At 49.3% G+C, this 25,031-nt stretch overlaps 1 protein-coding gene and 1 long non-coding RNA gene across 4 annotated transcripts; one reads left to right on the forward strand and one right to left on the reverse strand.

The window, feature by feature from the left end:
• Positions 1-46: 46 nt before the first annotated feature.
• LOC109371426 (uncharacterized) lies at positions 47-10,304 on the reverse strand. 2 transcript variants are annotated; one of them, XR_002121869.1, is made up of 4 exons: positions 10,218-10,304; positions 9,167-9,256; positions 4,119-4,281; positions 47-87 (listed from the first exon to the last, which is right to left on the reverse strand). It is a non-coding gene; the product is annotated as an uncharacterized LOC109371426 (long non-coding RNA). The 2 variants fall into 2 exon arrangements; XR_002121870.1 differs by lacking the exons at positions 47-87; positions 4,119-4,281 and adding an exon at positions 8,368-9,005.
• Positions 10,232-24,404, forward strand: KRT7 (keratin 7). 2 transcript variants are annotated; one of them, XM_019623908.1, is made up of 10 exons: positions 10,232-10,653; positions 10,778-10,888; positions 12,095-12,306; positions 14,417-14,477; positions 15,690-15,785; positions 17,317-17,481; positions 18,503-18,628; positions 20,944-21,164; positions 23,677-23,711; positions 24,104-24,404. In XM_019623908.1, the coding sequence occupies exons 1-10, from the start codon at positions 10,330-10,332 to the stop codon at positions 24,259-24,261; spliced, it is 1,509 nt and encodes a 502-aa protein (XP_019479453.1). In that variant the 5' UTR covers positions 10,232-10,329; the 3' UTR covers positions 24,262-24,404. The 2 variants fall into 2 exon arrangements, with proteins under 2 accessions (XP_019479453.1, XP_019479454.1); XM_019623909.1 differs by lacking the exon at positions 10,778-10,888.
• The last annotated feature ends 627 nt before the right edge of the window (positions 24,405-25,031 follow it).

Genomic DNA, 25,031 nt, shown 5'->3' on the forward strand with positions numbered 1-25,031 from the left:
GTGTCACTGGCCCTCATATGTGGGATCCGAACCGGGGCCCTCTGGCGTCCCAAGCCAGTTCTTAACCATCGCGCCACTCGGCCGGCCCTAAAAAAGTTGATTTTAAAGTTGATTGGTTGTAGTCTATTTAATCAGACATTGGACCTACGTATCCCCTCCTTCATTCAGAATGGCCAGATACTGTCCCTACCTCAGCAGAGGACCCCAGGTTATTTTCTGGAAGTGGTTAAACACAGAGTCTTTGAAACAAGGCACAGTAGGGCATTTTACCTTACTGAAAAGATGGGTAGCAAGAGAAAGTTTGCAATTTGAATGCTGAGACCTCTAGTCCTCTTCTCTCATTTGTTTCCAGAATGCTAGAAGCCAGGCTTATAGGTTCCAGGGAGAGATTTGGAAGATTGTCCTGACAAGCTGCAAAGGAAAGGCCTCAAATGCTGACAATGGGATTTCTCCATGTGAACAGTTCAGCTAGCTCAAGTTACAGTGAGTCCAGTGTTGACATGCCTCGTACAAGACCATGAAGCTCTGACCCACCTTTAGTGCTACCCCTGGAAATGTGAGTAGCCAGCCATGGACCAATAGTCATCTGAGGAGAGCCTCCAACACAAAAACTGGAGCTCAGACAACAAACAGGAAAAAAATCTGGAGGAAGCAGAGACTAAGTAGAGAGATGAAAATATGAAAAGAAAAAAATCTCCCTTTTATTAATATTTTCAAAGAGAAAGAGAGGATATTTCAAAGAAATAATCCCAGAAAAATTTCCAAAACTGAAGGACATGAGTTTGCAGATGGAAATGGTCCACTAAATCCCCAACATATATAGTCAAGTCATTTCACTGGGGACAGGGAAGATTCTACATACTTACATCTCTTATAGAGAGGAGAAAAAAGTTTTCATATAAAGCATCTAAAATCAAAACGGCTTCAGGCTTCTCAGCAGTAACACCGGCAACTAGAAGACAATACCTTCAAAATTTTGAAGGAAAACATCTTCCAACTCAAAATTCTATAGCTGTGCAAACTATGAATTAGTTTTGAGAATAAAGAATATTCAGACATGCATTTTCTCAACACATTTATATCACCTTTCTCAGAAAGCTACCTAAGGATATGCTCTGCCAAACCTAGGGTAAACTAAGGAAGAGGAAGAGATAGAATGCAAGAAACAGAGAGTCCAGCGCAAAAGAGAAAAGAAGGGAGTTTCTTGGATGATGATAAGGGGAGATCCCAAGATGAAAGCAATGCAGAAGGTCTAGAGAGCACCCAATCTAGGTGGGAACTTGGGAGACAACCTGGGAAAAATGGTTCCAGGTGATGAAATTGATGGACTGTTTAACATGTTTGTCCATACTGAGAGGTTTATACAAATGAGGGAGAGTCTGGGGTGATTAAAGGTCTATGTCTGCATCTATATGTCTATATATAAATATATAGACAATCATTAACTGAAAAAACAAAAGTAAGGAAGTATTTTACATGGTTCAAAAAAGTAAGTGAAGTATACTACATGGCTCAGCTGTGAATATCTATTAAAGAATAATTTTATCAGGAGGAAGGGAGATGGGAAATGTGGTGGCCATGGGGTGGTTGTGATAGAGGTAAATTCTCACTTTCCAGAGTGGGAAGTCAATATTAACACCTAAACCTAAATAGTCAAGAAGTAGCAGTATGAACATGCTATTTAGAGATGCACTTGTATGTACATTTTAAAAATAAAAAGTTAAACTTGAATGTGGTTGCCTTTTGGGAGTAGAAGTGTATTGCTGAGAGCTGTTATTTTTCATGATAAGCTTGTGGTTTGCCTCTTTAAAACATGTGCATGGGTAAATTAGATAAAAATCTATCTATCTATCTATCTATCTATCTATCTATCTATCTATCTATCTACCTACCTACCTACCTATCTATCTATTCATCTATATCTAGGACTATTGGGAAAATGGTGGCTAAAGTGAAGAAGGGTGACTCTGGGATACTTTCTGCTAGGATACTCAACCAAAAGGATAAAAAGCTAATCAGCTAATGAGAGTGGGTGGGAAAGTTTGGTGCTTGTTGGAGCACACAGCAGTTGCATCAGAAGCTTTTAGTTCTTAGAATCAGGGGCCTAAGGGAAGCTTGTTTGTCTAGCAGAACCAAACCTCCTGAGGCATCTGAACAGGTAGATCCACTACCTCAGCTCAGGAAAAAGACTCAGCCATGGCTACTTTGCAAAAGGTCTGAAGAGAATTTCCCCAAACCTACTGACAATGGCTGCCTTAGAGGGGACCCATTCTGTTTACCTCAGCTGAGAAAAAAAATGCCCTATCTGTTCACACCTAGAACAGCCAAAAAACCTAGAGGCTCTCCCCATTCTTCAGAAAAGAGAGTCACGTTTACCAGCCCATTCGCTGCCAGCCTGAAGGAAGGACACCAATTTGAACAATCAGAAAAAGTGCTTCCTACAGAGGAAAATTTAATGGAAGAAATGAGATAGAACTTAAAAACAACGTCCAACAAAAAAAATACTTCCATGGGAATTCAACAACATATTGCTAAGGAATGATCTGGGAATAAGAAAGAAGTTTTGGCAATTTAAAAAATCCTGGATTTAAAATTCAATAGAGGAAATGAACAGTAGAATACTCTGGATGATACAGGAAGTCGTCCAGCAGATCACATGGAGTAACTACCTTGCAAAATGAAACAAAACTATAAAGAAATGGAAATTATGAATGAAGAGATAAGAGCAAGGATGCCAAAGCTAGGAGATCTTATATCTAAATAATAGTTGTTCCAGAAGAACAAATAGAAGAGAACCAAAAAAGAAATAAATGATAGAAAATTTCTCTGAGCTAAAGAACTTGAGTATTAACATAAAAATGGTTCTTTGAATGCCTAGCAAAGATTAATAATAAAAACAAGATACATACCTAGTCATATCCTGGTGAAATTTCAGAACTTCAAAGAAAAAACAAGTGAGAATCCTAAAAACTTGCAGATATAAAAATTGCCAACAACAAAACAAGTTACTTGAAAGGGAAAGATAATCAGCTGGCTCTGGCGGTGTCATCTGAAACTTGGAAAGCCCCAGGACCAAGGATCGACACTCACAGCTTCTGGGGTAAAGGACTCAGCTCCAAGAATCTTGGCCAAAAAATCATGAAGTGTGAGGGTAGAAGACAGACATTTTCAGACCTGCAAGAGTATCTCCATGTACTATTTTCAGGAAACTATTCAAGAAGGTAGTTTAGACAAATGAGAATTAAATTTGAAAAACAGAAACAGAACCACCTCAACATAGGGGAAGACAAAGAGCAAATGAAACAGTGGAGAGCAATAATCTAGTAAAATTTATAGTAAATAAATGGATGATGAGAAACTGATTTTTAAACTATGTTATACATTAGAAAGGGTTTTTGAAATAGAAGACAAGGAGGGAAATCCTCAGTAATAGGTTGAAACTGAAATTACCGATTATTTCAACCAAACCCAGGATATGGGATGGAGAGACTGATAGAGTTAAGAGAAAAGAGGGGATGAGGATGAAGAAATAAAAAGTGCTATAGGTCTGCGATGAGTTGAGGGGTAGTCATATAACTATATATTTTTGGTATGTTGATAGTGAAGTATGGACTTGAATTGTACTCGAACTGAAGTATAACTTGAACTGTGAAAGTAACTATTAGTAAACTTGAGATGGATAGAAAAATCTCCAAATACCAGGGAATGGAAACATGAATTTGTAAAAGAAAAAAAAACTGGAATGGGAATGGGATTTAGGGAAGTGAAGGGAGAACTTTCATTTTTTCCCCACTTTGTTCTTTAATTTTTAAATTCTTTTTAACAATTAGGATGCAGTGATTAATTGCCTTTATAGTTGAAGACAAGGAAGTCAGAAACACTGAAAAGTCAACAATGTTCAAAGATACAAGGGGATGCATCTGCAATGTCTTTGGAGAAACTGCTTTCTTCAATTCTTTACCCCACATACTTCCCCTCCCCCCCCATCCCCCAAACTATGATTAACAACCATTACTGGAGAAAAGGGCTAGAGAATGGTATGTGGCTAACTCCTGAGGCCCCAAAGTAAAAGCTGAAAAACATATGCCATAAATAAAGATGGCTCTCTGTGTACTTACAAGTTCTCATTTGTTGAGAAGAGGGATGTTCTGACATGCCCTAGGGGGGATGTTCTCATGTTTAGAAAATTGAACTCTGTGATGGGCTTTTCAGGAGACAGCAGGTTGGAAGCCACCAGAGCAGTGACATGGTGAGAAGACCTCTGGCTTAGATCTTCTTAACCTAGAAGTTAAGGCACCCATATTTTAGTTGTGTCTCTGCCACTTTTGTGAGCTACGTGCCTTTCTGCAAGTTATCTAACCTCTCTGAGGCGGATTTTTCATCCCAGAAACACTGTGTTGCTGCACTTAGTCAACATTCTCCAAATGTTTGTTTTATGAATAACAAATAAAGGAATGAGTGACAGACATGACTTGCCTAAGGTCACCCTTAGTGGGAGCTGTGTCTGAGGGCCACAGCTTGGTAACCAGGAGGATAGAACTTCAAGTTGGTCCCAGTGCCACAGCCCATCTCCAGCAGGGGGACCTTGCCCGAGGGGCCCTGGAACTCCGGCAGGTGGCTGCAGAGCTTCCGCTTCTGGCCTGCCATCTGTTTGCTGTACGTCACGCTGAACCTCACCAAGAAGTAGGGGAGCCATTTTTTTCTTATCCAGTTTCACAAGCCCAGAAAGTTCAGCAGAAACACGGGAAATGCCAGGATGCAGACGGCCAGAAAGAGAAGCTGAGTGAGGATGGCCAGTGTGCAGGAAAGAGAGCTCAGAACCACGGGGATGGGGGACAGGAGCGGGGTGGGGGTGGAGATACCACCATGGGTAATGTAGGACCCTGTAGACCCCCCCCACCCAGGAGTACAGTCATCAAAGGAGGGACAAACTGAGGGAGGCAATATCGCGACTTCCAGTCTCCTTGGGCTTTTCCCAGCAAGGAGAGGATAGGAATCACCATGAGCGTGGCAGACGGTCCAGTGGTCAGTTGCCACAATAATTACTTCAACAACAGAAACAACTCCCATTTACTGAGTCTTTAAGTACATTTTATAAGATTATCTTCTTTAATACTTAAAAAAACCCACGAGATAGACACTATTAATTTCCCATTTTACAGAAGAAGAAACTGAGTCACACAGAGGTTAGCTACAAGGTTGTGTAGCTGGGAAGCAGCCGTCTGGGTCAAACCAGAGTTCATGCCTTCCACCCTGGTGCTGCATGGTTTCCCGGAGACTGCCAATCTCTGTTAGGGAGAGTTACTGCCATGCATGTGGATTGAGACCAGACAATGGACAGGGTGTAGAGCATTAGCTCAGAACAGCCCCACAAAATGTTTTTATCACCCTGGAAGCAGAAACAGCATTCTCCTAGAGTCTGTAGAACCTTCTCTGAACTAACCTCTTCCACCCACCTTTGAGTATCCTTGTCTATCCTTAGCTCCTTCCTGCCGTAGACATAGAGGCATTTCTCCTCTGCACCAAGGCTAGCCTTACCTGGACTCTTACCCCCATCCCCCACTTCCCCATCCTTGCTCTATTAATTAGTCCCCCTCCCCCCCATTTAACATGGCTCCTTATGGTCCATCTCCTTTTCCTCTGCCAAGCCTCATGCTCTTATCTCTTTTTCCTACAATAATCCTTTCCTTTACCTCGCTTTTCATTCAAGCTAACTTCCCATCTCACTTGCCCTTACTGCCAAACTTCATGAGAAGTTGTAGTTGGCACTCCCTGTTTCCATGTCCTCACCCCATTCAAACCTCAACCTGCTGACATCTGGCTTCTGTCCCCACAGCTCCAATGAAAGTGCATGTGGACAAATGAGAAGGCATCCAGAGGGAGGGGAGCATGAGGAGGTGACAGTACTAGGAAGTGGTAACCAATGAACAGAATGGAGTGCTACATCTAAGGAGGTGAGAGAGGGTGGTGTCCAGGGCACAAGTGGAGAGGCAGCCTGTCCTCAGAGCCTGGAGGGAGGGGGGAAAGGGTGGGTGGGGAGGTAAGTTTGGGTAGGAGAAGGAAGGTAAGGGAGTTTTACCAGATGGCTTTGATTTTCTTAGTGAAGAAGAATGCTCTGATACTTTGATGAGAGTGAGGGTGCAGGGTGTAGGGTGGGGGTTAAGAAGAGAGTAGAGAAGCTTTGCAGCACCAACTAGCAGGACTGGGAGAGGTGGCTGAGCAAAGGCAGAGAGAAGTGCCCGGTAGCAAAGAGGATGCAGCTGAACTTGGGAGCTCTGAGTTGGTTTTCTTCACTGAAGCTCTGCAGTTTGGAGCTCGAGCAAAGTTCAGTGTTCAATGTGTCTGAAGGAGGGTGGTGAGCGGGGAGAAAAATGGAATAGTTGAGTTCAGGATGGGGCTGCTGGCATGGCTGAAGAACACATCTGCTGAGAGTGAGAGGGTTGCCAACGGTCCTGTAGTGCGGGATCAGAGTTTAAGACTTCAGAGATGGAGCAGTTTAGGGTCTAGAGCATGGCCACAGCAATGACAAGAGAAGAAGGATGGAAGTGAAAGTCACTGGAATTGAGGACTAGAGAACGATTAGGCTAAAATGCTGGGTGGGTCATCAATATGGAGCATGAAGGTGCCAGGGTGGACAGAAGCACCAAGAACCAGGTGCCAGAGTCCCCGTGAGCATGAGGGAGTGGCCAGAAGGTCAGGAGATGACTGTGGGGCCAGCAGGGACCAGCTACAGAGGAAGGGGCAGACATGGCACAGCTGGATGGCATGAACCTTGTAGGGCTTTAAACATTACAGTGATTTCTGCAATCAATATATAAAGGTAAAAAACCTCAATCGGTATATAAGGGATTTTATTCTTTTCAATAAATAACATTCCTCTGAATGTATGTAGCTCAATTCTTGAAATCACTTCCCATCCACTGGCATATATGTTTTTTCATATATAGGTTGAGCATTTTTTTTTCTTATTTGTTATTTAAGTTTTTTCCTTTCTTTTCCTTTACTATAAGTAATCTGGAGGCCCAGACTGCCAAGGTTCAAATCCTGGTTTTTCTACATACTAACCATGTGATCTCGGGCCATTTACTTAAATTTGTTGTGCCTCACTTTCCTCTCTTAAAATGGGAATAACACACACTAAGCTTTAGGGTTATTTTGAGAACTAAACAGGTAAATAGATGCAAAGTGCTTAAAACAGTGTCAGAGACATGTAAAGTAAGCACTATGTAATCAATAGTTCACATTTTTCATGTCTGTTGCTTACTTTTCTGTTGCAATTGTCTTTTTCTTACAGATTCAAAAGGAGAAGTACCCTGTTGGCCATCATATATTTTGCTTCCTGTCTTGCATCTGCTAACCTAAAAATTAAAAGCCTTTCAAAGTGAGAGGCAACAAGCATTTATTTGAGGTCAATAAGAATAGCTATTTGGGACACACTGATTCAGGCAGGAGCCCAGAAGTGTTCCGGTTAGGAGACAAAGACAATGGGTATTTATGAGAAAGAGAAGGGGGACAATTACATCAGTAGAAAGAAAGCATTACTATTGTTGCAGATAACAACATAGTGATGCTAATTGTAAGGAATGTTTTCAATTTTCAGTCTGGTGGGCATCGGTCAGGTAGTCATAATATTTGCTTTCTTGTTATCTTTGCAAACACTTCTTTGGGGCCTAAGGTTGTTTAGTCCTCAGTCCAGAGGTTGTTATTTTTCCCTGTTTTAACATTCCAAAGATTTGAGGCATAAGACGTGCAAGGCAGTTCCTCTGGCATGGCAGCTCTAGCTCCATTTTAAAGTAGCTCCATTTATTATATTTTGACATATCATTTGACTTTTTTTTTTTTTTAAGCATTACATCTCATGCTGAAATGTTAAATGGCTTGTTGAATGAGCTCAAAAAAGTCAGTGAAGGCTTTGGTTAGAAATAAATGACAAAGATTTACTCAAGTGTCTTAGGTTTGTAAATCGGAAACACAACTAGAGTGTCCTGAACGAGAAAGAAAAGTTTGCGAGTTTTCATAGTAAGCACACATTTGGAAAAAAAAAATCAGTCCTTCATTGTTAGCCTGTGTTTGGCTCAGGATCATAATCTTCCAGATATCTGGTGGTCTGGATAATGAAACATTCGTTCTTTAGCATGACAAGTGGTTATCTATAAGAGATATATACATCTCTAGCTTATGAACATTCTTTTTTAAGTCCTTCCGAGGTTTATCTATGGAATTTACGCACTGGCGTACAACTGAAAGCACAAAAGCTTAAGTTCCCTGGCTAGTTAAAGCAAGCATAAATCATGTTTTCACGCCTCAGCCTACTTGATTTTAATAATTTAGCAGCTTGACCATAGTGACGCCATTTTATTTCTTCACCTTTTCCCTCAGGCTTTTGTTATGATTACAAGCATTTGAATTGCAAGACAATAAAAACAAATCATGCCTTTTTTTTCCCTTTAGGAATCTAGATTGTATTTTAGGGGATGAACAATGAGTAATAGTTCTGAAAGTGCAGGAGGGAGCCAAAAATAATGTCTCTCCCTCCACTCCGGAGAGCAGTAGCCAGTTCCACCTGCGAGGGCTGAGGGGCCGCAGTGTCTGGGCAGATTTAGTGAAGGTCAGCAGGGCTGAGGACCTGGGGCTGCTTGTTTGTTCATAGCCGGGTCCAGAGGGTGCAGAGAAAACCAGGTGGGGAGTGGGAGGACAAGTGAGTGTGTGCTCGGCAGGTGTGTGTGTGTGTGTGTGTGACAAAACACTATGAAGACGGGGTAGGCAAAGGCTTTGTGGGATTAATTAGTCTCTAGATTCTGCCCAGTATCTCCTAAGATGGTCTCTGTGAGGCCAGCAGAGGCATGGGATGGGGTGGGAGCCCGAGTTTAGAAGAACCCCTGGAGTGTGCACTCTTGAGGGGCAGGAATTTAATCCTCGGACTTTCCATGTTGACAGCTTCTGTGAAGCCCTCCAGAGGGTATTTGTGTGTGCAGCCTGGCACTGAGTGGGCTCATGGTGCTGGCCTGTGAACAGAGAGACAGGAGGAGACTGGCAAGGGCTGGAGCTGCCAGGAATGCTTTAGGGAGGGGACGAAGAGGCCCAGGGGTGGGTACTGGGCAGGCCTTGGAATGGGGAAATATCGCTCAAGGGCAGGCTGGGGCCTGGACCTGAAAAGCCCACAAACCTTTTCTCCGTTGCAATGTCCTCCCAGCTCCTCCTACCCTAGGAACGTGGGGATTCCATCTCTGGTGAACAAACCATGTGGCTCAGGGACCTTCAAACAGAAAAACGGCAGGGGTGCGGGGATAAGGAGGAGCGTTTCAGTGCAGATGTAAGCACACGCACAGACATCGATACAAAAGTGTGCAACTGCGTATCCACAGACACACTCTCCCCCTGAACATAGACTCCCACTTGCATACCAACATTCACAGACATGCACACAGCGTACGTCTAGGGTGTGCATGCAGAAAAGCCTCACAGAAGTGTGCAGACATCCATAAAGTGTCCCAAATACACACAGGTGTCCCCTTCTACAGGGACAAATGAAATAAGTGGACAGGAATGTGATTTAGAAGTGGGGGGAAGCTCGGGACCAGGAGAACCACTCCTACCAGCCTCTGGGCTTCGCCCGCATACTGGAGCGTGGAGAAGAGGGGTGAGAAGTGGGGTCATGCCCCACTCGGCCTGGCCATTTCTCTAGAGAAATGAGGTGTAGGGTCATGTGGCCAGGGAATCCAGCTAGGCCGGGCCCACCCTGGGGATAGATAGCTCAAGAACTAATCTGGTCTCTTAAGGAGGAGCTGCAGTTGGGGGGAGGGAGGCTGTCCAGGAATGCCTTTCTGGCTTTCAGTAGTCTGGGAGGGGGCCTGAGGGCTGACTCCTGGACGAGAACTTTTTTGTCCACCTCTTCAGTCAATCTTTTACAGCTTAATCGCTCTGTTCTGGCCTCAGGAATCTGGATATTTTTCATCCATCCCCCAAACGCGCTCCAGGAAGCCTTCCCTAACTGAGCCTGGTTCAGGTGGGCTAGGGCGGCTGTCTACCATAGCTCTGCGTTCGCCTGTATCGGGGCGCTGGGATACTACGGCCCTACTTCCCACTCGTGACTGTTCCGGTTTGGACCGAAAGCCGGTCCTCGGCGGGGTGGGAGGTGCAGAGGGCGGAAGCGCTGCCCGGGGAGGGGCCCGAGAGGGGTGCAGAGAAAGGTGGAGGATGGCCAGCCCCGCCCCTACCTGTGTAAGCCGATCGGCCAGCGCCTAGCGGATAAAAGCGGCCGGGTCCCCCTGAGGTCAGCGAGTTCGGCTCCCTCTCGCCTGCTGCTAGGTCCAACGCAGTGAAGCCAGTATGTCCACCCGCTTCAGCAAACAGGTCTTCAGCTCGCGCTCAGCCGCCTTCCCAGGGCGCGGCGCCCAGGTGCGCTTGAGCTCTGTGCGCTCTAGTGGCTCCGGAGGCAGCAGCCTGTATGGCCTGGGCGCCTCGCGGCCGCGCGTGGCCATACACTCCGCCTACGGGGGCCCAGTGGGCGCCGGCATCCAACAGGTCACCATCAATCAGAGCTTGCTGGCCCCGCTGCAGGTGGACGTAGATCCCTCCATCCAGCAGGTGCGCCAGGAGGAGCACGAGCAGATCAAGACCCTCAACAACAAGTTCGCCTCCTTCATCGACAAGGTGAGCCGGCCACAACCTGCCCTGAGCCACGCCAAGCTCCAGGCAGCAGTAGCCACCCAGCCCTGACTGCACGAGGGCTAGGCGCTGGGACGACTGGTGTGCTCTCTCTTTTCTCCAATATCAGGGGCTCCAGAGGCCAGGGCCAAGAGTTCCTTTCTTTCCGGGCTCCTTTCTCTGCGAGGGGACTGTGTGGAGTCAAAGACGGAGTAGGGGTGACACGCCCTTCCCAGCTGGAGTAGGGGTGACACGCCCTTCCCAGCTGAGGAGTCCCCCACGTTGTCTACCCTGAGGCCGAAGTTGGAAATAAAGGCCTGGAGGGAGGGAGGGAGAGAGGGAGGCTCCCAGCCACACCTGCCTCACCCTACCTGGTCCTCCAGCCTCCCTTTGGTGTAGGAGGTGTCTGAGGTTATACTTGCCTTTGGAGACAGCCCATTTTGGGGCAGGGAGGGGGCCCTGAGGGGTCTTGGGGGAGGGCCATTTGGGAGGTGTTTTCCCTGCCTATTTGGGTCCCAAAGGGGTGGGGGTTGAGGGAGTGAGAGTGGGGGTTGGGAGGAAGGGGGACAAACTTGATTGGTGGGTCTAGGAATGGATCAAAGTGAGGCTAGACCCAGGGACTGAAGGCTAGCCCAGCTGGGCCCTCCTGGTCAGAGCCTCCTCCCTCCGGTGTAAACCAAGCCTTCCCTCTCCTGCCTTTGTGTAACCTCTCCACTTCCCTGGCCCTCCATGTCCTCCTCTCCTTCACCATTCAGACTGTACATGTCCTCCAGGTTCTGCTGAAGCATCCCAGGCTCAGGTTCCTCCTCTGCTGTTGAGCTGCTCTGTCACATTGTTTGCAGCCCTCCCCTCACTTCCTACCACCCTGAGTTTCTGGTTCTGAGGAGGCTTGCTTCCCATCCCTAGTCATACTGGGTGCTCCTTAGGGGCCTTTTGGGCCCCAGGGCTGAGCACATAATAGATGCTCATTTTACATTGATTGGATTGTAACAACCTGTCCTGAGAACTTGTTGGAGGAAAGGGGAAAGGGAGAGAGGATACTGAGGGATGAAGAGACAGGTTCCAGCCTGAAGGGCGGGGGCCGAATCAGGCCCAGGACGGAGACAGGAAGGGGAAGCCCTTCAAAGAGGGAGGTGGAGAAGATCACCTGTAATGCAATGGTGAGCACAGGAGGGAGGAGCCCTTAAAGCATAAGCGCTGGGACACTTTGGTGAACCAGGTACACCTGAGCCTTGGGTCATACTCTAAGTCACTCGAGACAGAGAATCTTGGAGAAGAGGCTTGTTCAGGGCAGTTTTCCTGCAGGAGAGGGCCAAGAGCTGGGGACTCAGGTTGGGGGAACAGCCAGTGGGAGCATGGGCTCTGCTGGGTGGCTGGAGACCCTCTCAACTCACTGTGGGTGGCACGGTCTGCCCCTCATGCATTTCCTCCTCCATTTCCCTACAAGGTACGGTTTCTGGAGCAGCAGAATAAGCTGCTGGAGACCAAGTGGGCTCTGCTGCAGGAGCAGAAGTCGGCCAAGAGCAGCTGCCTCCCAGGCATCTTTGAGACCCATATTGCTGGCCTGCGCAAGCAGCTGGAGGCCCTGCAGATGGATAGGGGTCGCCTGGAGGTGGAGCTGCGGAGCACACAGGACGTTGTGGAAGACTTCAAGAATAAGTACTGCCCCCCAGTGCCACCTGCGGGGATCCGTGCCAATGTGCCCCCAATCAGCTGGCCCTGTGCAAGTCCCTTCTGGGTTAGGGGTCAGAGGGTGCAGCTGTTCAGCACAGTTACCCCTGACAGGAGGGTTTTGACTAACACATTTTCTACCTCTCCTTGCCCCTCTTTGTCCCTGGGGGCTGTTTCCAAGTCATTCTGGTCTTTTCTCCTGAATTACTCCCAGTGAAATATCTCTGCCCATCCCTGGACCTGCCTTTTTCCTTTTGGGTGTCTGACCAAGACCCCAAGAGAGGGTAGGGCAGAAGTGTCCTATGACAGAGGTGCTTCAGAACTTGTACGACCCTCACAGATTATTGTAGAACCACTTTATTTTATTCAGGCGAGGAATTAGAGATCAGAGAGGTTCAGGGACTTGATCCAGATCACATAACAGATCACTGGGAGAACTGGGACTTGAATTTTGGGCCCCTGACTCCCAGGAGGAGACATAGAGCCAACTTGGGCTGGAAAGAAGCAAGGAGAGAGAATGATCCTTGTGAGCTGGGGGAGGGGCTGCAGAGGGTGAGGGGCCGGTCTGCTTAGGGCTGGAACCAGAAAGGAGGCTCTGGGAGGGGCAAGGAATGCAAGGGCTGCACAGGCTGGGGTCTGAAGGACAGGCCTTTCAGGGGCCCACTGAGTTCTCTTTTCTCATTGAATAGAAAGCAAAGCTTGAGGCTTGGCCAGGCCCCACCCTGGTGTTCCTGCACAGAGGGCATTGGGGCTAACGAGGGAGTTCTGTGCTCTGCCCGGAAGGTGCATGACTAAGCCGGAGCAGGGACACTGGCTCTGACTGCAGGTAGAACAAACAAAGGCCTCTGTGGAGAGTGCCCACCTCTACTTCCCTAGGGCAAAGTCAACAGGAGAAATCTCACAGCAGGTGGAACCAGACAGATGCAGGGCAGGGAATGCCTGGGGCTACCAGCAGGCCCTGGCTGTCATGTACACACGCATATGTGAGTACATATACTCTCCCTAAAGCACACAGAGCACTTTCCTGTGGAGCCAGGCTGAGCTCCGGGCTGGGGCTGAAGGAGGATCTGAAGGGGAATGGGAAGGGCCCTGGGTGCAGCTGCCCAGTGAGCTCCCATCTGTGCAACCCTCTGGGCCCAGCAGCACAGCGTCGCAGTACGGGTGGACAGCCAGCCTCAAGGATGTTTCCATAACTCTTTGATAGGACCTGAGGGAATGGGGCTATTGGAGTCTGGGCTACTGGAGGCGCTCTGCCTGCTCGAGTATCCAGCTCCCCAGAGCAGTTGCCCCACGTTGTTCCTATTGCTCCCCAGCTGCTCTTGGGCACTGCCAAATTCCTGTTTCTGACACCTTTTTATTTAATTCCCCAAATAAATAACTGGGTTATGCCCACATGCTGTCTTGCTCTGTGTCCTGCTTTGCTGATGTCCTCCTATGGGTGGGGCTGGCACCTTGGGAGAAAGAGGGATAGGGACTAGACAACCTAGTTGGGACCTGGTTCTTCCAGGAATTTATGTACCCTTTCCTGATTCCACAAGGTTCCTCCCTTCCCGGCCCCTTCTTCCCGGCTCAGGGGGTGGGATTGAGTAGTAGTTATGGCATGGGCCTGGAGTCGGACTGCCAGGGTTCAAGTCTGGGTTTTGCCACTTAGCAGCTTAGTGACTGGACAAATCACTTTTCCTCTCTGTGCCTCCATTCTCTGCCCTACTAACCATCATACCATTGTTATAAGATTGTGAGGATTAAATGAGCTAATGCATAGGAAGCACATAACAATGCAGACCCCATATGAAGTGATCCATCAGCATGGCTTTTATTATTTGCTTTCTCAGTCCCAGTATATGCAGCCTTTGTCCTTTACTTCACATAATTTCCCTGATTCCCCCCGCCCCCCCCCCCACACCCCATGCCAAGAATCAAAGCCTTAGGATAGACATATGGAAAAGTCAGGGACATTGGGTTTCATAGCTGATGCCTGGTTTTTCATAGCATGTCATTAGGGGGGGGATGAGAGTGATGCAGGGTAGATTTTCATACCTGGATCTGAGGGGATAGAAGCTAAGCTGCACCAACACCATGTCCTCTTCCTCCACTGCAGGTTTGAAGAGGAAATTAACCGGCGCACGGCTGCTGAGAATGAATTTGTGGTGCTGAAAAAGGTGAGGGGGGCAGATAGGAGGGATGGGGTGTGTGATGTCTGAATACATGGGACAGGGGACCACATGGCCCTCTCACCTGAGCAATCAATAAGGACTGGCCAAGGTTTGACTACAAGAAGGGAGTGACGGGCTTGGAGGAGGGACCTAGGAGCCAGGCCTTTACAGCACAGCTTGTCTTGTGTGCATGTGTGTGCGTACATGCATGTGTGTGTGTGTGTGTGTGTGTGTGTGTGTGTGTGTGTGTGTGTATCTGGTGAGTCACTAGACTTGTTTCTGGGCCTGGAGGGTTTAGAATTAATACCAAAGAATAAAGGTTAGAAAGGGAGATTTCAACTCCAAATAAGGAAGTGCTCTATCAGTTAGAACATTTCGTTACAGACAAGGGTGGCACACGGCAGGCCTGAAATATTTGCTGAATGAATGGAATGGGCTGCCTGGAGGCAGAATGAGTTTCCCATCCCCGGAGATGTGCAAGCCGAGGTTGGAAGGCCTTAGAAATATCTTAGAGGGGCTTGAATTAAGATTCTGAAGTAACACACACAGAGCAGCTGAGTAGTCCAGGCTCATCCACATAAATGCAGCCTGCCCCAGTGTGTGGGGCCTTTGGAGATTCAGGGAGAGGTAAAAATGGGCCCTACCCCTAGGAGTTTAACCACAGGAAAGTGTGGCCAGAAGGGACCCAGACATCATCTGAACCTGTGGTGTTATCTGTGGCCTACCAGCATTGGAATCACCCACGCTGCAAGTTAAACATTTAAGCTTGAGATAGTCCCATCTCTGGGAGTGGTGTCCGGGAGTCTGAATGATTCTATGCTCTCTTATTTGACTGATGAGAAGTTGAGGCTCACAGAGTCAAAGTGATTTGTTCCAGGTCACAGAGGTAGTACTTGGCAGAGCCAGCGGTGTGTCAAACCACCAAGGCCTTTAGGAACTGGTAAAGTGCTAGGTTTGGGGCTCTTGTGTTACCAGTGCTGGGAAGGCACCGCTGGTTCTGGGCCTACATGGAGATGATGTCCATCACACAGCTTGGGAGGGTCTAGTGGAGGAACTTCCTGCGGTGGGCATATCAGGCAGCCTGGAGAAACTGTTTCTTGGTAGGGCAGTGGTATTTAGCTCTGTGGGTTGGACAGTGCTGGCTTATTCCCATCCTGCTAAATGTTTCGTGTACTGAGGACATGGTGCTCCTCTACCCCTTCTTACCAACCTCCCCAGGATGTGGACACCGCCTACATGAGCAAGGTGGAGTTGGAGGCCAAGGCGAATGCCCTGAATGATGAGATCAACTTCTTCAGGACCTTCTATGAGATGGTGAGGACCTCAGGGGTTGGAGACATGTCACATCCTATGTATTCTAACCAGGGGTCCATCTGGTCCACCGCCTGCCTCTGGACCAGTCTGGGTGTGTGTTGAGTGTGTAGGGGTGCCTTTATCCTGCTCTTTATCCTTTCTGGACTCAGAAATCCATGATGGGCAGGGAATTTAGGAGGAGCTGACAGCGGCAGATCAGGGTAGGATCAGTCAGGATTGGCCTTCCAGAGACATGGAATGACCATTTGTCTGGAAGTGGGATTAGGAGAGGCTGAAAGGAGCCAGGAGGATGTCACAGGATCCCAGGCTGTGACAGAGTTCAAAGGTGGGCTGGGTGGGGCAGGCAGGGGAGCCCGAGTCAGGAGAGACTGCAGTACCTGAGAGTTTCCACCCAGAGGGACTGGGTGGGAGGCCTCCCACAAACCAGCCACTCTGTCTTTCCGCCCCTTCCATCTCCTTCTCTCCTTCTCACCCTTGCCCTGCCCTGGGCTTCTTGCTCTTTCTCTCACGTGACTTAAAATCATCTCCACTCCCTTCAGTGTGAGGCTCTGGCCTTAGGCAGAAGATGGGGTGGCTAGTTATCTGGTATGGCTGGTCTGGGACATAATTACACATGAGGCTAAGTACAATTCTCAGTTCTCAGTTCAGGCTAGTCTTTGCCTGAACACCCAGCCTCCACTAGCCTCTCAGAACAAATTTCCACATGTGCTAATTTCAGGGGCTGGATCCTTGAGGCTTGCTTTGGGCACTTCTAATCTCAGTGCAGGTCTTCATATGTCTACCACACACACACACACACACACACACACACACACACACATATATATATATATATATATATGCACGTGCGTGTGTGTATATGTATATATGTGGTTATATAAATGTATATGTGATTCTTTTCTTATTATGAAAGAAATACATACTCATTGCAAAAAATCCCAGAAAATTAAGTAAAGCATAAAATTGAAAACAGGGTACCTATACCTGCTCTTATCATCTTGGCATCTACCTTTTCAGACTTATTCTGTGCATATATACACAGAGAGATATAGAAACATATTTTTTAATAAACATAGAACCGCACTTTTTCCATGGAACAGTATATATGGATATATTTCCCTGTCCATAAATATAGCCATATCACCAGTTTTAAAGGCTGTGGAGTGTTCGGTTATAGGGCAGACTATGACGTATTTTACCCACCCTCTAGCGATCCCCTTTGCAGTAGAGCTTATGCTCCAGCCGCACCTCATAGCAGGAGTTATCACAGCTCACCATACCCTGTCACTCCTTTATTCATTGTACTCCCACCAGACTCTTACTTGAGAAGTTGCTAATGGGCTTTCCAGGGAGCCAGGGTGGGCAGAACTGCTTAGCAGGTGCTGGTCTGTGCCCCTTCACTGCCTGGTGACTCACTCCCACTCCAGCCTCTCCCCTTTTTCTTTTCCTAGTGTGTGGAGAATCCCAGGTTAGGCGTGGGCATGGGGGTGGGTCATACCTCAAGTCCTGATGTTCTGTCTGGTCCCTATAGGAGTTGTCAGAGCTGCAGGCCCAGATCTCTGACACGTCCGTGGTCCTCTCCATGGACAACAGCCGCACCCTGGACCTGGATGGCATCATCGCGGAGGTCAAGGCCCAATATGAGGAGATAGCCAACCGCAGCCGGGTCGAGGCTGAGGCCTGGTACCAGACCAAGGTATGCAGCCACTGGGGGCACATTTCCTCCTTCTGCAGAGTCTTTGGTGGCACTCCTCATCCTGTTTTAAGACTTTAAGGCCTGGGTTCCACTGTTCTGGCAGGCACCAGTGGTTAAGTCTGTGTTGTTCTTCAGTGTCCTGGGAAGAAGAGGATGCGATGGCAAGGGCCCTGCTCTGATGGGGGAGCAGGGCAGAGGACGTGGACATGGATTAATAATTATAATAGCTAAATTTTGGCAAATATTCATAGTGCTAGGCAGTGTTTCAGTTGTTTTCCTGTATTGACTCATTCAACCCACAGAGCAGCCCTATTAGGTAGGCACTATTATTATCCCCATTTTACGGATGAGGAAACTGAGTCATGGAGAGGTTAAGTAATTCGCCTAACTACACAGCTAGTAGATGGAAGAGCAGGGACTAGATCTTGGGTCCTAGGGCTCCAGACCAGGCATTGTGTTGAGGCAGGACACCTGACTGCAGGTGCTGAGGGAACGGGTGGGGGTCCTGGGGGAGGGAACTTAAGGCAGGGTTTAAAGCAGCATAGAGGGCTGTCTCTGCAGAGATAGAGTCATCCATGGTGCACGGGTAACACATATATGCCAAGAAGGGGACCTGGACACACACTTTGCTGTACGATCCTCGGGCAGTGCCTTCATTCCCTGGGACTCACTCTCCTCGTCTGTGAAATGAGTGGTACTGAGGAGCAGGGTGCTTAACATGTGAGGGTCTCAGACTTCCAGTGCTTCTCCAGCACTGGGACATCATGAGAGTGGGAAGAGCCCCAGGATCAATGGGGATGGGCCTCAGGAGCCATTCTTGTCCTCCCTGACCTGTCTGGGAGGGAACCGAGCCTCCTGCCATGGGGCAAGGGTTGCTGGGAGTCAGACTGTCCCTCTCTAGGAAGATAAGCTGGGAGGTCTTGTCACTCAGAACTCTGGGCCTTCCCTGGGTGGGGAGAGGGAGGCGTCACCTGTAATCATTGCCCACCCCCTGCCATTCTTCTCTGTATGGCCCCTCCAGTTTGAGACCCTCCAGGCCCAGGCTGGGAAGCACGAAAATGACCTCCGGAATACCAAGAATGAGATTGCGGAGATGACCCGGGCCATTCAGAGACTGCAGGCTGAGATTGACAACATCAAGAATCAGGTAGGCACAAGCCTTCCTCCTTGCTCCTTCCTGTTTCTGGGGGCATGTGCAGGGCAGCCAGCTGAGAATGAGGAGCAGGAGGCTGGGGGCAGGGTTGTCAGCCCTGCCCCTGTTCCCCTGCCCCCAACTCCAGGGGCAGAGGCTAGTGCAGTTCAAGTCTCTCAGGCCCCCCACTTGTGAGATCTCCAGGACGGAATGTTCTTGGCCAGGTCCTGGCTCAGGCTGAAGGAAGGAGAGGAGGCCTAGCTGGGCATACAGCCTGTGGAAGGCGCCTCAGGCTGGCCAGCCAGAGAAGAACCACCATTCATTACCAAATTGGTACTCAGCGCCTAGCTCTGGGTGCAATGTGCCGTATACCTGGGAGCTCACAGTTATGGTGAGCGTTGGTGTGTGTGCAGGGGGGAACAGCAGCTAGCAGAAACCCTTACTATGGATGATAAGGTCCCGTCCCGGCCCTGACCTCACTTCCCACTACTCCCTCACTCACAGTGCTCCGGCCATACTAGCCTGCTTCCTGTACCTTGTGTTTGCCAAACATCTTCATGCTTCAAGGCCTTTGCACTCGGTGTTCCTTCTATCTGGAATGTGGTTCTCCCAGCTTTGTACATGGCACATGGCTGTCCCTTTCCTATCCCTGGAGTATAGGATAAAAGACCTCAGAGACGCCTTCCTCAGCCACCCAGCTACTCTATCAGCAGTCTGCCTGAAGTTCCCTGAAGTACCTGTCACTATCTAAAATGTTCTGTCTTATTAAGTATTGATTGTCCCCTGCTCCACAGGAATATAAAAAACATGCCTTAAGAGCAGAGACCCCATCTGTCTGGTTGACTGACCCTCCCTTCCCAGCACCTGGCGCATGGTTGGGGCACAGGTCTCAAATGAGAGACTGATGGGAGGATGTGCTGTGAAGCTGGCATGGGTGGCATTGATGAGGGAAGGGTCCCTCCAAGCGCTGGCAGAGGCATGGGGGTGGGTGGGGCAGCTAAGCCTGAGCAAATGTCTGCAGTGGGGAGGGAGGTAAGGTGACTTGTGTGGCAGTTTCAGAAAGCTAACTTCCAGATAAGTTGGGGGGATAGGATGTGAGAGTGATTTGTCCAGAAATGTCTTCCCCTCAGAGAACTGTAGTCTTGTTGACATGAGGGCAGAAACTACCTCCTGGCAAAGATACAGGGCCATGAATCACCCATGAAGCAAGCCAGCTTCTAGGCTGGAGGGGAGGCACAGAATAATGAATGGCGGTTGCCCAAGCCCTGCAGTTTCCACCACATCCGGGTAGCCTCTCACACAACAGGGCAGAGCCAGGCTCCAGAGCTGGGGTGTCTGCCACCATTGAGGGGCCCAGATGCAGTTGGATAGGCCTGGCCATGGGGGCACCAGTGTGACAAGGAAGGGCACTGGCAGGTGGACAAGGGGCAAAGAGTATCAGAGGGCCTCCTGGGGAAGATTAGGGGGGGCTGGGAAGAGAGGCAGAGTGCATGAGCTGAGGGGAGGGGATCCAAGGGCAGGGGATGGTCGGTGAGAGGAAGGCGGAGGAGCACTGGGCTAGGGGATGGGGATGGGGGCCCTCTGAGCTGACAAGACGAGACCTGGGACCAGATAGACTCCTGGGGTTGCGAGTGGAGCCACAGGCAGAGGAAGTGCTGAGGCCAGGCAGGAAGTGGCAGCTGTTGCTCAGGTCCATCATGAATCTGACCACCACTCCCCAACCTGGGGGCAGTTGATCATGCATTTTGTGTCTGGGGGTTCCAAGCAGTGACTCTCTGCTCCAAGTCCCGCTGTTTTGGGTCTGTTCCAAACTGGGTCCTGTTTTGAAGGTGATTTTTTGTTTTTACCAGCTGCCTGAAAATTTGGGGACTCAACTAGGCTTCCATGGCTTTGGGAGCTGGGGAGCTGGGCATTTGTAAATTGTAATAGCATTTATTAATAATAGTAATCATAATAGCATTATTAAGCATTTACTGTATGGTAGACACTGTGTCAAGGATTTGTGTATTACCTCATTTGATTCTCAGAATATCCTTATAAGGTAGACACTGATTATTGTTATTTTAGAAAAGAGGAGACCTTGGCTTAGAAGGATTGATTCATCCAAGGCCACAGAGCTAGGAAGTGGCAGAGACAGAACTGGAACCTAAGCATTGGGTATCAGAACCCGTGTTTTTAACCCTTGGGATCCTCTGGTGCTTGGGGAAGTAGGCTGGTGCCAATGAAGCCCCATAAACAAGCGGCCCAGGTGTTTGCTGCAGGTTGGGGAGGCAGGAAGGCAGAGGCTGGTGAGGCCTGCCCCCACCTCACAGCTCCTCCATTGCCCACAGCGTGCCAAACTGGAGGCCGCCATCACGGAGGCTGAGGAGCATGGGGAGCTGGCACTCAACGATGCACGCGCCAAGCAGGGGGAGCTGGAGGCTGCCCTGCAGCGAGCCAAGCAGGACATGGCCCGGCAGCTCCGTGAGTACCAGGAGCTCATGAACATCAAGCTGGCCCTGGACATCGAGATTGCCACCTACAGGAAGCTGCTGGAGGGCGAGGAGAGCAGGTGAGGTCACGGAAGCCAGGAAAGGGATCCTTCTGGGGCCTGGGGTGTGGCATTCATCCATCAACAAGCATTTCCTATGTACCCTGTTCTGCAGAGCACTGAAGGTGGGGGGTGCAGGGAGGGCACAGCTGATGCTTACTTCTTTGCCCTTGATGAGATGACCTTCTAGACCATGTGGTGTAAAGCACAGTGCGAGAGTTGAAGTAATAGCAGCCCCTTCATGTGTGTGGCCATTAACAGGGTCATCTTATTTGATCCATAGAACACATTCAAGTGAGAAGGTCAGGTATTGTTGATACAGATGAGAAACTGTGGTTCAATTTTATTAATTGTGGGGACAGGGCCAGTGTGCAGTCAGTCTGCTGATTCCTTGTTCAAGCATCTTCCTTAACGCCAGGTTGCTTCTCACTATATAAAGTGCTAAGTCATGTGGTATTGACTGAATGTGATGGAGGAGGCTAATTTCCCTCTGTCCCCAGAGATATTTGCATACTTACCTACAGCCTTAGAGGAGGCTGGGATGGGTTAGTCTTTTAGGGAGTTCTTATGCAAAACATGGATTCTCTGTCCATGAAGTTGAGCCTTCATTCTCACCTTGATGGGTGGGTTGATTCATTCAGTCAACAGACAGGCTTTAGAGTTGTGCCTTGGGGTAAGGTTAAGATTTGGAGAGGCTGAGAGGGCAAAGGCCTGGAAGTAGAACTCATCATAGCTTAGCTTGTTGGAACCCAACACAGAAAGATAATATGTAAGACATGTTTCTGCTCTCAGGGAGCTTGCAGAAGGGGTTGAGGAGACAAAACATCTGCAAGGAAAGTACTTGGAGACTAGTAACTAGGATTTATAAAATGCAGAGTTCACCCAGGACTTTTTCTTTTCTGAGCATTATTCCAGAGGGCTGGCAAGAGAAGATGGGGGATGAATGGAGTGGAGAGGAAGGAGTTGGGGAATAAGGGAGCACTGGGGGCAGAGTGCCTGAATGCTGAAATCAGTCTGGAAAGAGGTAGGAAGGAAGAGGAAGGTTTACACCTAGTTTTTGTGGGAAGAGTAATTAAATACCAAAGGCCTCTGGGAAGAGAGAGCAGTTGATCTGGGACACAGCGCAGCCCCTGGGCCCAACTGTCCCAGCCATGATGTCTCTCTCTGTGCCCTCCTCCATCGTGGGTACAGGGGCCCCACTTTCTCGGGAACGCACACCCTGGGCCTCTTTTCCTCATAGAATCACAGCTGGAGGACGGAGTGGGGCCTGATCCACTTTCTCCTGTGGGCTGATGGGGCTAACGCTCATGGACTGAGAGTGGCGTGCCCAAGGTCATACAGCAAGCAGAGACATTCCCCTGAATGCCTATTATAAGCCCAGGCTGCTGTCACTGGGGCTTAGATCCTGGTTCTCTTGAGAGGAGACTGTCCTCTCTCCACCGCTTAGGGGATATGGAGATGGAAACCTTGTTTTTTATCTCTTAACCCCTCAGCCCTTCCCAGGGGCAGGCCTAGAATTTAAGGTCTTAGAAACTCATGCAATTTGGGGGACCTTTTTTTTTTTTTTAAGAATACAAGGTTACAAATATAAAGTTAGGCACAAAAAATATTTATTTAGGGTGAGGAAAGAAAAATCACACAAACCACTAGAGCCTGAGACATTCAGGTCCCTTTCCTTTGACTTCTTTAGGCCTTGTGCCAAAAATTCTTATATGGAATTGCTGCCTGATTGCAGCTTGGCTCTGACTGCACCCCTCCTGCCTCTCCCCCCCACCCCCAACACACATACACTATGCCAGCAACTCCCAAACTAGCAGGGGCCATTTGAACAAAGGGCCTGGATGCTGAGGCCAGGTGGTCTCCCCTCATTCGCTCCACAAACACAAGGTGTACCCTCCCCCATGCAGAGTAAACTCATCCTCAAGGCCAACTGCTTGGTGACAATGGGGCTGTGCGACAAAGCAAACACACCCAGCTGTCTTGGATGGATTGTTAATTTCCAGTGCAAGACGTGTTTCAGCCCCACAGGCTGCTTAAAGCCATTCCCTCCTCAGTCCCAGCTGGAGCTGCATTCACTCAGTCAACAGTACACTAATTATTTCAACACATATTAATTACTGTATGCCAGACCTCATGCTGGGGGCTGGAGATATAAGAATCAGTAAGCTACAGCCCACTTTGAGGATTTTATGATCTGGTTAGGGGACATAATAATGAGGGGATATTTACTGAATTCTGTGTGCCCAGGGCTTTAGGTAAATTATGTCATTTAACTCTCCCAAAAAACCCTGTGAGGTTGGTACTAGATTAAGCCCTATTTGTAAGTGAGGAAATGGAGGCTCTGAGACATTCCCAAAGTCATGTAGCCAGTAGGCAAGAGGGCTTACGTGAACTCTGCCCCCCACTCCTCCTTGCTCATTTTACAAGGTTGAAGGAAGGCTGGAAGTGTGGGGATAGAGGAAGGAGCCCTAGTCCTGCTTGTGGCCGGCGCTAAGGAAAGAGTTGGTATCACAGGTCTCTCCTCTGCCCGCAGGTTGGACGGAAATGGAGTGGGATCCCTGAACATCTGTAAGTCTTTGGCTCTGGCCCACCCCCTGTTCTGTCCAGACTGGGTGGGGTCTATAGAATGGGACATTAGTCTGAGGGCCTGGCCTTGTGGGGACTGTCAACCTCTTTCCCTTCAATAGCTTCCAGCAGGAGCCCTGGAGCTCCCATCCAGCCAGGCTCAACATCCCAGGGAAGCCTTGCAAGAGGGCAGGGTGGGGCAAGGGGCACATGTGGAGGGGTCCCCTCCCCCACTGCTCAAGGCTCCTTCTGGGCTGGCCCATTGTGGGTGATGGGAAACAGATGTGGTAGTGGGGGGACAGGACAGGTATGGCGAGAAGGTGGGGTGGAGTGAAGGCATCCCCACCTTGGTGGTGGGCCTCATGCTAATGGAATCCTCTTCTCTTCACGCCCAGCTGTGGTGAATACCATTGGTGGCGGTGGCAGCGGGCTGGCCTTCGGAGGAACCATGGGCAGCAATGCCCTGAGATTCCTGAGCGACGGAGGGCCTGGGACCCTCAAGGCCTATTCCACCAGGACCACATCTGCCACTCGCAGGAGTATCCTCAACTGAGCCCCAAGATATGGGGAGACCCATACCTCCTCCTTTCACAGTCATAGGAGAACTCCCGTCCTGGTCCCATCCCTGGTCCCCAGACTACAAAGCAGTCTGAGAGTGATGTCAGAATAGCTTCCAATAAAATAGCCTGTTTCTGAGGCCTGAGTGAGTCCATGCCTGGCCCCCCAGTACCCTGGCTTCATTTGGCTGGGTGGAGAAGGGGGTGGGGAAGGAGGGGCCCTAGAGAAGACAGAGTCTGCCCTGATAACTAGAAGCCTCTTGTGCAGGAGACTGGGAACGCACATTGCCGACATGGGGCTGCTCCAAGGAGCTTGGCTCTTATCCAGTGTGAGGCCTTGGCACCCTCCCTGGGCTGGGGTCAATTCTAACTCCTCTCCTGAGGAAGTCCAAAGATATCCCAGGGAAACTCCGGCTCTGCCCGGAAGTGGGCACTGGAGTCCTCGCCTGCTGAGAGAGGTGGAGGGCTGTTTGCACCCTCCCTCCCCCACCGTGTGCTGCCAGAGTACCTTCCTTAGGCCCTGGTTTCCTGGTAGACCAGCCAACTCTCAACTCTCAGACCAGCTGCCTTCAACCCTTCCTGGTGCTGTGTCTGCCTGGCCCTGGGGCCCTGGACAGTGTGTGTGTTTGAGGTCCTGGAGGGGGCTTTCTGCGTCTGGGATTCGGTGGGAGTGGTGATGGTGGGAAGAGGTCTGAGTGTGTTTGGGAAGGTGAGGGTTCACCCATAACCTGGGTCCCTGGTAGTGGCTCTGTTCCTGGGTCCGTGG

The sequence above is a fragment of the Hipposideros armiger genome, unplaced genomic scaffold (genome assembly GCF_001890085.2).
Source record: "Hipposideros armiger isolate ML-2016 unplaced genomic scaffold, ASM189008v1 scaffold_569, whole genome shotgun sequence".
NCBI classification, from domain to species: domain Eukaryota; kingdom Metazoa; phylum Chordata; class Mammalia; order Chiroptera; family Hipposideridae; genus Hipposideros; species Hipposideros armiger.